General features: G+C 76.5%; 2 protein-coding genes and 1 long non-coding RNA gene across 3 annotated transcripts; all 3 read left to right on the top strand.

Moving 5' to 3' along the window:
- The first annotated feature begins 171 nt into the window (after positions 1-171).
- Positions 172-1,072, top strand: LOC309600379. The gene is made up of 3 exons (XR_014230428.1): positions 172-314; positions 705-727; positions 859-1,072. It is a non-coding gene; the product is annotated as an uncharacterized lncRNA (long non-coding RNA).
- A 230-nt stretch (positions 1,073-1,302) lies between these two features.
- On the top strand, positions 1,303-3,259 carry ZC3H10 (zinc finger CCCH-type containing 10). The gene is given in 3 exon segments (XM_082332668.1): positions 1,303-1,439; positions 1,968-2,990; positions 2,992-3,259. Coding segments are annotated over 2 exon segments (1,149 nt in total). The 5' UTR covers positions 1,303-1,439; positions 1,968-2,004; the 3' UTR covers positions 3,155-3,259.
- A 633-nt stretch (positions 3,260-3,892) lies between these two features.
- On the top strand, positions 3,893-11,898 carry ESYT1 (extended synaptotagmin 1). The gene is given in 32 exon segments (XM_082332616.1): positions 3,893-4,165; positions 4,847-4,888; positions 5,158-5,292; positions 5,378-5,451; positions 5,576-5,630; positions 5,632-5,649; positions 5,736-5,825; positions 5,909-5,964; positions 6,040-6,163; positions 6,239-6,415; positions 6,641-6,723; positions 6,796-6,844; positions 6,951-7,040; positions 7,151-7,243; positions 7,335-7,406; positions 7,503-7,589; positions 7,772-7,921; positions 7,996-8,121; positions 8,612-8,788; positions 8,966-9,048; positions 9,117-9,165; positions 9,242-9,331; positions 9,676-9,771; positions 9,897-9,968; positions 10,037-10,123; positions 10,200-10,346; positions 10,426-10,568; positions 10,747-10,845; positions 10,920-11,051; positions 11,129-11,234; positions 11,319-11,368; positions 11,479-11,898. Coding segments are annotated over 32 exon segments (3,156 nt in total). The 5' UTR covers positions 3,893-3,895; the 3' UTR covers positions 11,513-11,898.
- Positions 11,899-12,052: the final 154 nt, after the last annotated feature.

The raw sequence follows: 12,052 nt of genomic DNA, 5'->3' as shown, positions 1-12,052 counted from the left end.
CCGGGGCCGCGCAAAATGGCAGCGGGCGGGCGGACTACAGCTCCCGTCATGCTCCGGGGCGGGGACTACAGCTCCCGTCGTGCCGCGGGGCGGGGACTACAGCTCCCGTCGTGCCCCGCGACGCAGGGGCGGGGCCAAGGCCGCTACCCTATAAATAGGCCCCGGCGGGCGCCCGCGGCCTCTCTCGGCCGCTGCTGCCGCCATCTTGTGGGCCGCCGCCGGCCGCCGCCTCCATCCGCTTCCATCCGCCGCCCGCGCCGCCGCCCGCCCGCCGGGACTGAGCGCGGCGCCTCCGCACCGCCATGAGGGCCAAGGTGAGCGGCGGGGGGCGGCGCGGGGGCGGCCGATGGCGCCTTATCCCCGCCCGGGAGGGCCCGGGGCGGGGGGGCTCCGGGTGCAGGGGTCGCGACTGCAGCGGGACCTGGAGCGGGGCCGGGGGTCGGTGCGCGGGGTTGGGGGCCGGGGGGGTCGGTGCGCCGGGGGTTCCGGGGGGGGGGGGGGGGGGGGGGGCTGGAGCCGCGGTTCTGTGGATGCGTGGGGACGGCGGCGGCGGCGCGGGGGGTTCCCTGTCGCGGCGGGGGGGGTGTCTGTCGCGGCGGAGGGGTCTGTCGGGAGGGAGCGGGACGGGGTCTGGGCCTCGGGGCGGGCCCGCTCCGGGCACACGGTACCGGCACTAACGGCCGCTCTCTCTCCTCTCCCCGCAGTGGCGCAAGAAGCGCATGCGCAGGTACGTGGGGCTCCCCCGGGGCCGCCGCTCGCCGGGGCCGCCCCGCCGGGGAGCGGGGGGGGTCCCGGCCGCCGCCGTGTACCGGCTGCGCGGGGCCGGCCCCGGGGCCTGAGCGCCGGTCTCTCCCCTAGGCTGAAGCGCAAGAGGAGGAAGATGAGGCAGAGGTCCAAGTAGGCCCCGCCGCGGAGCTGAGCAGGGCCGGGGCGCGGGGCCGCCGCCACCACCGGGGAGACGCCGCCGGTGCCGCGGGGAGGGCCCGGTGCCGCGGGGGGGACCCGCTGCGCCGGGCCGCTGCTGTGCTCTGTGGCGGCCGTTGCGCCGCGAATAAAGTTGGTGTTGTTGGGAGACGCTGTGGTGCCTCGGGGGCGGCGGGCGGGACCGGGCCGGGGGCTCCGGTAACCGGGGGGGGAATCCGGTAACCGGGCGGGACCGGGCCGGGGACTCCGGTAACGGGAGGGGTCAGCGGGCGGAGCTGGGGCCGGTCCCGGCGCGGCGGAGGGAGCCCGCGGGAAGCACCGAGACAGCGGCGCACGCGGAAGACGTCACGGTGACGGAAGAAGCGTCAGCGCGCCGCATGCCGGGAGGAAAAAACGTAGCTTCTTCCGGGTCGCCCCGGAAGCACCATAGAGCACTTCCTGCCCGGCGCAGAGCGGCGGCCGGAAGGGGCCGCTCATTGTTGGCGCTGGAGGACCCGCGAGGAGGCCGCGAGCGGGTGAGTGCGGGGCCGGGCCGCGCCGCGCCGCCACCGGGAAGGGCCCCGCTCCGCCGCCCCCGCGCCGCTCCCCCGCCCCGGGCCGAGCCGCCGCCGCGCCCCGCCGCCGGGCCTGCCCCGGGCCTGCGGGGCGGTTGCTATGGAGACCCGGCGGGGGGGCCGCGCCCCCTCCGCCCTCCCGGCGGGGCCGTCACGGCACGGGGAGGCCTCGGAGCGGGGCCCGGCGGCGCCCGGCGCCCTCCCGCCGGCCCGGGCCGCCCCCGCTGACGGCAGCGGCAGCCCCGGGGAGCGGCCGTGAGGGGCTGCCCCGGGCCCCCCCCCCCCCGCCGCTCGGGGGGCCGCGGTCGCGCTGGCACCGGGCGGGGGCACCCGGGGCTGCGTGGGGCCCCCCCGGGCCGTGCCGCCCCCGGGCCGCGCTGCCCCCGCGCCGGCTCCCTGCCGGTGCCCCGGGGAGGGCGTTTCCCCCCCTCCCGGTGCCGGGGGGCCGCTCCCGGTCCCCCCCCTCACCCCGCTCCCTCCCTCCCGCAGTGCCCGGAGCCCCGCGGCGGCGGCGGCGGCGGCGAAGATGCCGGACCGCGACAGCTACAACAACGGCAGCAGCGGCGATGAGGTGGGCGCCAACGCCGACGACATCTGCCGCGATTTCCTCCGCAACGTCTGCAAGCGAGGGAAGCGCTGCCGCTTCCGGCACCCCGACATCAGCGAGGTCACCAACCTGGGCGTGCGCAAGAACGAGTTCATCTTCTGCCACGACTTCCAGAACAAGGAGTGCGTCCGTCTCAACTGCCGCTTCATCCACGGCACCAAGGAGGACGAGGACTGCTACAAGAAGACGGGGGAGCTGCCCCCGCGCCTGCGGCAGAAGGTGGCCGCCGGGCTGGGCCTCTCGCCCGCCGACTTGCCCAACAGCAAGGAGGAGGTGCCCATCTGCAGGGACTTCTTGAAGGGCGACTGCCAGCGGGGCGCCAAGTGCAAGTTCCAGCACCTGCAGCGGGACTACGAGTACGAGGCGCGAGGCCTGGCCGCCCGCGAGCAGGGCATCGTCCCCGCCGTCCGCCGCTACGACGACCACGACCCCGTGCTGAAGCGGCGGCGGGTGGACGGGCTGCACTTCGAGACCTACGAGTACAGCTTCGCCAGCCCGCGGACGGTGGAGTACCGGCTGCTGGAGGAGGAGAACATCATGCTGCGCAAGCGGGTGGAGGATCTCAAGAAGCAGGTGAACAACCTGCTGGCCACCAACGAGGTGCTGCTGGAGCAGAACGCCCAGTTCCGCAACCAGGCCAAGGTGATGACGCTGAGCTCCACCGCCACCGCCACCGAGCAGACTCTGGCCCCCACTGTGGGCACCGTCACCAACTACAACCACAGCATCGCCCAGACGCACACCACGCTCAGCAGCCAGGCCCTCCAGCCCCGCCCCGTCTCCCAACAGGATTTGGTGGCTCCCGCCGGGGCCCAGGCGGCTCCGCCCGCCAACGCCGCTCCCCCCATGAACCCCGAAATCACCCCGCTTTCCGCCGCCCTGGCCCAGACCATCGCGCAGGGCATGGCCCCCCCCGGTCTCCATGGCGCCGGTGGCCGTGTCGGTGGCGCCGGTGGCCGTCTCCATGGCCCAGCCGCTGGGCGGGATCACCATGAGCCACGCCACCACCCCCATGGTGACCTACCCCATCGCCTCCCAGAGCATGAGGATAACGGCCATGCCGCACTGACCGCCGGGACCCAGCCGGGCGGCGGCGGCAGGAGGAGGAGGAGGACGGGCGGCGCCTCCCTGCCGGCGGACGGTGGCGGCAGCCCCCGCGGGGGCTCTCGCCGGCGGCGCGGGAGCCGGGGGTGCGGGGCCTCGCCCCGGCCCCGCCACACGGGGGGTGTCGGGGCTGCTCCCGGCGGAGCCCCGCGCACGGACACGGCCCCCCCGGCGCCGGGGCTGCGTCCCGGGGGGGGGGGCACCGGGGCCGCGGCTCCCCCGGGCCCTGTAACGTTTTCAACCATTAAAAGAACCCAACCCAGGCCGCGGCGATGGCTCCGGACGCTGCCGGGGCGGGGGGGGGGGGGCGCGGGGGCGACGGGACCGGGCGGGGGGGGGCCGGGACGGCGGCGGGACACGTGACCGCTCGCCGAGACCCCGCCCACACGCGCTGTATGCTCCGCCCCCCTCGGGTTGGCACCGCCCCGCGCAGCGTTGCGAGGGGGCGGAGCGTCGCCGGCGAGGCCCCGCCCAGGGCGTGGCGCCGGCCAATGGGCGGTGAGGGGGGCGCGGCGCTGGCGGGCGGCCACTGGGCGGGGCGGGGCGCTGGCGGGCGGCCAATGGGCGGTGAGGGCGGGGCGGGGCGCTGGCGGGCCGCCAATGGGCGGTGAGAGGGGCGCGGCGCGGCGCTGGCGGGCGGCCAATGGGCGGTGAGGGGCGGGGCTCGGCGCGGCGGCAGCGGAGCGGCGGCGGCGGCGGCGGCGGGATGGAGCGGCGGGGCGCGGGGCTGGCGGCGCTGGGCGCCCTGGGCCGGCGGCTGCTCTGGGCCCTGCCCGCCTACGCCGCGGGGCTGCTGGGGCTGGGCGCGGGCGCGCTGGTGCTGGCGCTGGCGCTTTACGCCGGCTGGCGGCGGCGGCGGCGCGCCCGGGAGCGCGGGCTGCGGTTGGCCGCCCGCCTGCAGCGCGAAGAGGAGGCCGCCGTGCGCGCCGCCGCCGCCGCCGGGCTGGGCGCGGCCCGCGGGGAGCTGCCGGCATGGGTAAGCGGGTGCCCGCCCCCGCCGCGCTGCGCCGTTATCCCCCGCGGCGGCGGCGGCGGCACCGGGACCGGGACCGCCTCGGGCTCCCCCGCCCCGCCCCGGCCGGGACCCCCCGGGGCCGCCCCCCGCCGGTGTCTGCGGCAGCGTCCGCGGCTCCGGGTGCTGCAGCCCCCGCCCGCGGTTCCTCCCGGCGGGACCCCCGGGGCCGGGACCCCCCCCCGCTCGCCAGGCTGCTGCCCCGCGGCCCCCTTTCGCCCCCCGCCACGGGGTGACCCCCCCCCCGGGTACCGCCCGCGGCTTTCCGGCAGCGCCGGGGCCGGGCCGTGACTCACCGGGCCCGGGGGGGGCCGCTTCCTGCCCGGCCGCGGGCTGCGGCGGGCGGGGGGGCCGGGAACCCCCCCCGTGGGGCCGGGGGGGGCCGGGACCCCCCTCCTCGGGCCCCCCCCCCCACCGGGACCCCCTTTCTGGGGACCCCTCCCCACGGGGATCCCCCTCCTCGGGACACCCCCCGCCCCCCGGGAACGGCCACGGCGGGGCCCGATGCGGCCAGATGTTGGTCACAGCTGCAGGGGGGGACCCCGCCCCCCCCGAGCCGCGTCCGGCTGGGGAAACTGAGGCACGGGGCTGGGGTGGGGCCGTGCCCCCGCGGCCTCGCGAGACTCCCGGCCCCTCTGCCCGCAGGTGAGCTTCCCGGACGTGGAGAGGGCGGAATGGCTGAACAAGGTGAGGTGTCCGTCTGTCTGTCCGTCCCCGCATCCCTCCCCGCATCCCTCCCCGCATCCCTCCCCGCATCCCTCCCCGCATCCCTCCCCGCATCCCTCCCCGCATCCCTCCCCGCATCCCTCCATCCCTCCCCGCATCCCTCCATCCCTCCCCGCATCCCTCCATCCCTCCCCGCATCCCTCCATCCCTCCCTCCCTGCGTCCCCGCACCCTCCCATCCCTCCCGCCCTCCATCCCCCCGTGTCCGTCCGTCCGTCCGTCTGCTGGCAGATCCTGGCGCAGGCCTGGCCCTTCTTCGGGCAGTACATGGAGAAGCTGCTGGTGGAGAACGTCGCCCCGTCCATCCGGGCCTCCAACACCCACCTGCAGACCTTCACCTTCACCAAGGTGGACATGGGCGAGAAGGTAGGGGTCCCCTCGGGGGGGTGCCCCCCATCGCCGCCCCCCACGCCCCCCCCACGGCCCCCCGCTCACCGCTGCCCCCCCGCAGCCTCTCCGGGTCCTGGGGGTCAGGTCTCACCCCGGCGCCCACAAGAAGCAGATCCTGCTGGACCTCAACATCAGGTGAGCGGCCGGAGCCACCCGTGCGGCGAAGGCGCCGGGTCTCAGCCCCCTGTGCGCCGCCCCCTCGCTGGGGGGGCCCTGGTGGAGCCCCCCCCCCCCCATCCCGACGTCCCCGTCTCCGCAGCTACGTGGGTGACGTCCAGATCGACGTGGAAGTGAAGAAGTTCTTCTGCAAGGCGGGGGGTGAAGGGCATGCAGGTGAGGGGGGCGTGGGGAGCTGGCGGGGGGGGGGGGGGGGGGGGGCTGTGGCCGTGGGGGGCCACGTCTCAGCGCTGCCCCCCCAGCTCCACGGGATGCTGCGGATCATCCTGGAGCCCCTGCTCGGCGACGTGCCCATCGTGGGGGCCCTCAGCATGTTCTTCATCCGCCGCCCGGTGAGTGCCCCCCCGGGACCGGCCCCCCGGCCGGCCGGGGCTGGGGTCCGGCCCCCCCGTCTGACCCCATCCCCCCCCCCCAGACCTTGGACATCAACTGGACGGGGATGACGAACCTGCTGGACATCCCGGGGCTCAGGTGAGCCCCCGCCCCGCCGCAGGGTCCTCCCGGGACCGGGTCCGTGCCCCCCCCGTGACCGTGCCCCCTCCCCAGCTCCATGTCGGACACGATGATCATGGACGCCATCGCCTCCTACCTCGTCCTGCCCAACCGCCTCCTGGTCCCGCTGGTGCCCAACCTGCACGAGGCCGCCCAGCTCCGCTGCCCCCTGCCCCGGGTAAGGGGGGTCCGGGGGGGCCCGGGGGGGCCTGGGGGGGCCGGGAGCTGCCCCCCGCGCTGACCCCCTCCGCAGGGCGTGGTGCGGGTGCACCTCCGGAGCGCCCGGGACCTGCGCTCCAAGGACCGGTTCATGGGGGGGCTGGTGGAGGGCAAGTCGGACCCCTACGCCGTCCTGCGCGTCGGCACCCAGGTCGTCACCAGCCGCGTCATCGACGACAACCTGAACCCCACCTGGGATGAGGTCTATGAGGTGAGGCCCCCCCCGGGGACCCCCCGGAGCCTCTTCATGGCCCCCCCGGCCAGCTGGGGTCAGGGGGGGCACGGGGACCCCCCAAGCATCTGCAGCCGGGCCGGGGGGGCAGGAGCGCCCCAGCCCAGCCGGGTTGGACACGGGGACCCCCGTGACGGCCCCAGCCTGGCCGTGCCGGGCGGGGGGACCCCCTGTGTCCCCCCCCCCGCTGACGCCGTCCCCCAGTTCGTGGTGCACGAGGTGCCGGGGCAGGAGATGGAGGTGGAGCTGTTCGACAAGGACCCCGACCAGGACGATCTCCTGGGCAGGTGCGGGGGGCTGGCGGCTGGGGGGGCCGCTGCGCCCCGGCCCCGCAGCTCACGGCCTCTCCCACCCCCCAGGATGAAGCTGGATTTCGGGGAGGTGCTGAAGGCCCGGGTGCTGGATGAGGTGGGTGCCGGCGCGGGGGGCTGGGGGCCGGGTGCTGGATGAGGTGGGGGCCGGGGCGGGGGGCGCTGGGGGCCGGGGGGGCCATGCTGACCCCTCTGCCCCGCAGTGGTTCCCGCTGCAGGAGGGGGGCCAGGGGCGGCTCCACCTGCGCCTGGAGTGGCTCTCGCTCATGTCCGACGCCTCCAAACTGGACCAGGTGAGCGGGGCTCAGCCCGGAGATGAGTTTGCCGGGTCTCAGCCCAGCTGGGGGGGTCACGGGGTGGGGGCTGTCTGCCCCAGCCGACTCCCCCCGGCCGCATCCCCCAGGTTTTGGAGAGGAACCGGTCAATCGTGACCAAACCCGATCCCCCGTCAGCCGCCATCCTGGTCGTGTACCTGGACCGGGCCGAGGAGCTGCCCGTGAGTGGGGTCTGGGGGGGCTGCGGCTGCCAGTTCCCCGCTCTGCGGGGTGGGAGGTGCGTGCCCCCCCCCGACCCCCGTCTCCGTGCAGATGAAGAAGCCGGGCAAGGAGCCCAACCCGGTGGTGCAGGTCTCGGTGCAGGATGTCACACGGGAGAGCAAGGTGGGCGGAGGGGCCCGGGGGGCCCGGCCGTGCCGGCGCGGGGTTGGGGTGCGGGGGCCCGGCCGGCCGGCGGGGGTCTGACCCCGCTCCCCCCAGGTGGTCTATAACACGACTGCGCCCGTCTGGGAGGATGCTTTCCGCTTCTTCCTGCAAGACCCCGTGAACCAGGACGTGGACATCCAGGCGAGACCCCGGCCCCGCGTCCCCCCGCATCCCCCGAGATCCCCCAAATCCCCAGCCCCATTTCCCCCCATGTCCCCCCAAATCCCTGTCCCAGTTCCCCCCTCCCAAATCCCCCATTTCTCCCCCATTTCTCCCCACATCCCCCGTGCCCCCGGCCGCCCGTGACCCCCGTGCCCCCCCAGGTGAAGGACGACCCCCGCCAGAGCAGCCTGGGCTCCCTCTCGCTGCCGCTCTCCCGCCTGCTCGACGCCCCGGAGCTGACGCTGGAGCAGCCCTTCCAGCTCCAGCGCTCGGGGCCCGGCAGCCGCCTCTACATGAAGCTGGTCCTGCGGGTGAGGGGGGCTCGGGGGGCCGGGGGGGGCCCTGCCCCTGCCACACCCCCCCGCGCTGACCCCCGGCCCCGCAGGTGCTCTTCTTCGACCCCCCCGAGAACGGTGTCCTCAGCCCCCCGGGGCAGCCGGACGCCCCGGCCAGCACCGGTGGCACCCAGCGGCCCACCCACGCCAGCCCCCACCCCCAGTTCGGCACTGAGGTTGGGAGGGGATGGGGGGGCCAGGGGGGGGGCATCACTGGGGAGGCTGGGGGGCTCGGGGGGGTCCTGGGGGGCAGGATGGGGCTCAGGGGCTTGGGGGGGTCCTGGGGGGTAGAATGGGGGTCCTGGTGGGCAGGATGGGGCTCAGGGGTCCTGGGGGGCAGGATGGGGGGTTTTGGGGGGCAGGAAGGGACTCAGGGGCTGGGGGGGTCCTGGGGGGCAGGATGGGGGTCCTGGGGGGGCAGGAAGGGGCTCTGGGGGTCCTGGGGGCAGGATGGGGGTCCTGGGGGGGCAGGAAGGGGCTCTGGGGGTCCTGGAGGGCAGGATGGGGGGTTTTGGGGGGCAGGATGGGGCTCAGGGGCTGGGGGGGTCCTGGGGGGCAGGAAGGGGGGGTCGATGGCAGGAAGGGGGGTGAGGGCCGGGGGGGGCGTGGGGCGCGACGTGCCCAGCAGCCCCCGTGCCAGCTCCCGGCGCGTCCCCGTGTCCCCAGCACGTCCTGCGCATCCACCTCCTGGAGGCCGAGAACCTGATCGCCAAAGACAACTTCTTCAAGGGGGTGGTGCGGGGCCGCTCCGACCCCTACGCCAAGGTGCGGGTGGCCGGGAGGGTCTTCCGCAGCCGCGTGATCAAGGAGGACCTCAACCCCCGCTGGAACGAGGTCTACGAGGTACCGGGGGGTCCCCGCGCCCCGTCTGCCCCCGCCCCGGGCATCCTCGTCCCGGGCACGGATGCGCTGCATCGGGGGGTCCTGTTCCCCCCCAGGAGGGGAAACTGAGGCAGGGGGGCTGGGAGGGGCCCCGGGCGTCCGGGGGTGCCCCCGCCGGTGACGCCTCTCCCGGCCCAGGTGATCGTGGACAACGTCCCGGGGCAGGACGTGGAGTTCGACCTCTTTGACAAGGACATCGACAAGGACGACTTCCTGGGCCGGTGGGTGCCGGGGGGCCGGGGGGCTGCGGGGTGCCCCCCCCCAGCCCTCACCAGCTGCCCCCCCCCAGGTGCAAGGTGCCGCTGCGGCGGGTGCTGAGCAGCCGCGTCGTGGACGAGGTAGGAGAGGGGCCGGGGGGGGCTGCGCCGGGGGGGCTGCGCCGGGGGGTCTCACCCGCCCTCCCTGTCCCGCCAGTGGCTGCCCCTGGAGGAGGTGAAGTCGGGGCGGCTGCACGTGCGGCTGGAGAGCCTGGCCCCCAGCCCCAGCGCCGCCCTCCTCGAGCAGGTAACGGCCCCCGGCTCGCGAGGACGCGGGGGCGCAGCTGGACCCTTCCCCTTCCCCTTCCCCTTCCCCTTCCCCTTCCCCTTCCCCTTCCCCTTCCCCTTCCCCTTCCCCTTCCCCTTCCATCCCTGTCCCAGTCCCCATGCAGCCCCATCCCCATGCATCCTTGTCCCAATCCCTGTGCATCCCCCTGCATCCCCCCCCCGCATCCCCCCCCGCATCCCTGTCCCCATTGCCATGCCCATGTCTGGGCATCCCTGTGTCCCCCTCCCCGTCCCCGCGCATCCCCCTCCGTCCCCGTGCGCCCCCACGCCGCGGCGGCACCCCAGCCCCCCCCGCCCCCCCAGGTCCTGCACACCAACAGCCTCCTGCAGCCCGCCCGGGGCGAGGAGCTCTCGGCCGCTCTCCTCTCCGTCTTCGTGGACCGAGCTGCCGACCTCCCGGTGAGTGGCTGCCCCGCGCCTGGGGTCCCCTCGGCCCTGCCCCGGGCACCCCCCACCCGTCCCCAACGTCCCCAACGTCCCCAACGTCCCCAACGTCCCCAACGTCCCCAACCCGCTGTCCCCAGCTCCGGAAGGGCTCCAAGCCGCCCGCCGCCTTCGCCAGCCTGGCCGTGCGCGACGTCTCCGTCAAGACCAAGGTGAGGCATGGGGGGCCCGGGGGGGCTGGGGGGGTCTCTCGCTCTCTCACCCGCTCTCCTGCCCCCAGACCTGCGCCCTGACCACCGAGCCCGTGTGGGATGAAGGCTTCTCCTTCCTCATCAAGCGGCCCCACGTGGAGTCGCTGGAGCTGCAGGTCTCTGCCCCGTCCCCGGGTCCCGTCCCCGCGGCGGGGGTCCCGCCCCGGGGTGCTGAGCCGCCTGTGCCCGCAGGTGAAGGAGGAGGGGGGGCAGCCCCTGGGCGCCCTCAGCCTGCCCCTGCCCCAGCTCCTGGCCTCGGAGGGGCTGGCGCTGGACGCCTGGTTCCCGCTGGCCGGGGGGGGCCCCGGCAGCCAGGTCCTGCTGCGGGCGCAGCTGGGGGTGAGTGACGGGGGAGAGGGGTTCGGGGGGGCGGGGGGGGGGGGGCTGGGACCCTCCTCACCCCCCGCTCGCACCCCAGGTCCTGGTGTCGCAGCAGGCGGAGGCGGGGGCCGGCGGCGCGTCCCCGGCCGGGGGGGACGCTGCCTCCCAGCCCGCGGAGGCGCCGGGGGAGGAGGAGTGCGGGGCCGGGGGGCTGCGCCAGCGCCTGCTCCCGCCTGACAGGTAGGGCTGGGGGGCGCGAGCCCCCCGCCACCGGCCGGCCCCGGGCCCCGCATCGCGTTCAACCCCCGTCCGCTCTGGGCGCAAAGCCCCGGCCAGGGCGGGGGGTCTGGGCGTGAGCCCCCCGGGCCGAGCCCCCCCGTGCCGGGGGTCCGGGGGCCGCTGACCCTCGTCCCCGCAGCCACCCCGAGCCGGCGGAGGGGCCCCTGGGCCGGCTGCAGCTGACGCTCTGGTACCACCGGGACGAGCGCAAGCTGGTGGCCATCGTCCACGGCTGCAGGTGAGGCCGCCCGGCGGGGGCTCGGGCGGGGGGCTCGGGGCTGGGACCCCCCCCGCTGAGCCGCGTCCCCCCAGGAAGCTGAGGCCGGCGGCGAAGGAGCTGCCCGACCCCTACGTGTCCCTGGTGCTGCTCCCCGACCGCAGCCGCGGCACCAAGAGGAAGACCAGCGTGCAGAAGAAGACCCTCAACCCCGACTTCAACGAGAGGTGGGGAGGGGGACGGGGCGGGGGGGGAGCCTGCCCAGTGCCGCCCAGTACGGCCCAGTACAGCCCAGTCTCCCCAGGTTCGAGTGGGACATGTCCCTTGAGGAAGCCTCCCGGCGCAAGCTGGAAGCTCACGTCAAATCCACCCTCTCCTTCATGTCGCGGGAGAAGGAGGTGCTGGGGAAGGTGAGGGGCTCTGGGGGGGTCTGGGGGCTCAGGGGGGGCCCGGGGGGGCTCCGGGGGCCCCTCTGAGCCTCTGCTCTCCCCCAGCTCCATCTGGACCTGGCGCAGGTGGATCTGTCCGAGGGGGGAACCCACTGGTGAGCGGGGCCGGGCCGGGGGGGCTGTCCCGGGGCGGGGGCTCTCGGGGGGATCCCGGTGGGTCCCTCCGGCTGCGGGGCCGGGCCCCCCCTCACCTCTCCCCCCCCAGGTACGAGCTGCGGGAGGAGCGGAGCAGCCCCTAGAGCGGGGCCCCCCCGGGCCCCCCAGTCCCCGCCGTGCCTGGGGCTGCGGGAAGGGTGGGGGGGCCGGGCCCCCCGCCCGCTCCTGCCGCCCCCCGCCTCGCTGCTGACCAAAGACGCCGGGGGGCCAGGCCGGGCCCCCCGCGCCCCCAGACTGTTACGACCCTCGTGCCTTGCCCCACCGCCGAGCCTCCCGGCGCGGGGGCCCGGCCTGGCCTTGTGCCCCGGCCCCCCCGGGAGACGCTTTCCTTACAGCCGCCGCCGCCGTGCCACCGCCGCCGTGCCACCGCCGCCATGCCACCGCTGCGCCACCGCCGCGCCGACCCCCTCGCTGCCTTCCCGGGGCTGCGTCCCCGTCCCCCCCCCGCGCTAATAAAGGCGGGAGGAGACGGCGGTGGCTTCGTGTGGTGCCGGGGGTCCCGGGGTCCGCGCTGTCCCCCCCGTGCCGCGCTCCGCCACGGGTGCCCCTCGCGGTGTCTCGGTGCTCCCACACGGGGTGGTCACTGGGATGTGTCCCCGTCACGGTGTCCCTGGTGTGGTGCC

Source organism: Platalea leucorodia (assembly GCF_965183815.1).
Source record: "Platalea leucorodia genome assembly, chromosome: 23".
NCBI classification, from domain to species: Eukaryota; Metazoa; Chordata; class Aves; order Pelecaniformes; family Threskiornithidae; genus Platalea; species Platalea leucorodia.
This window is presented reverse-complemented; position numbering and strand designations above follow the sequence as displayed.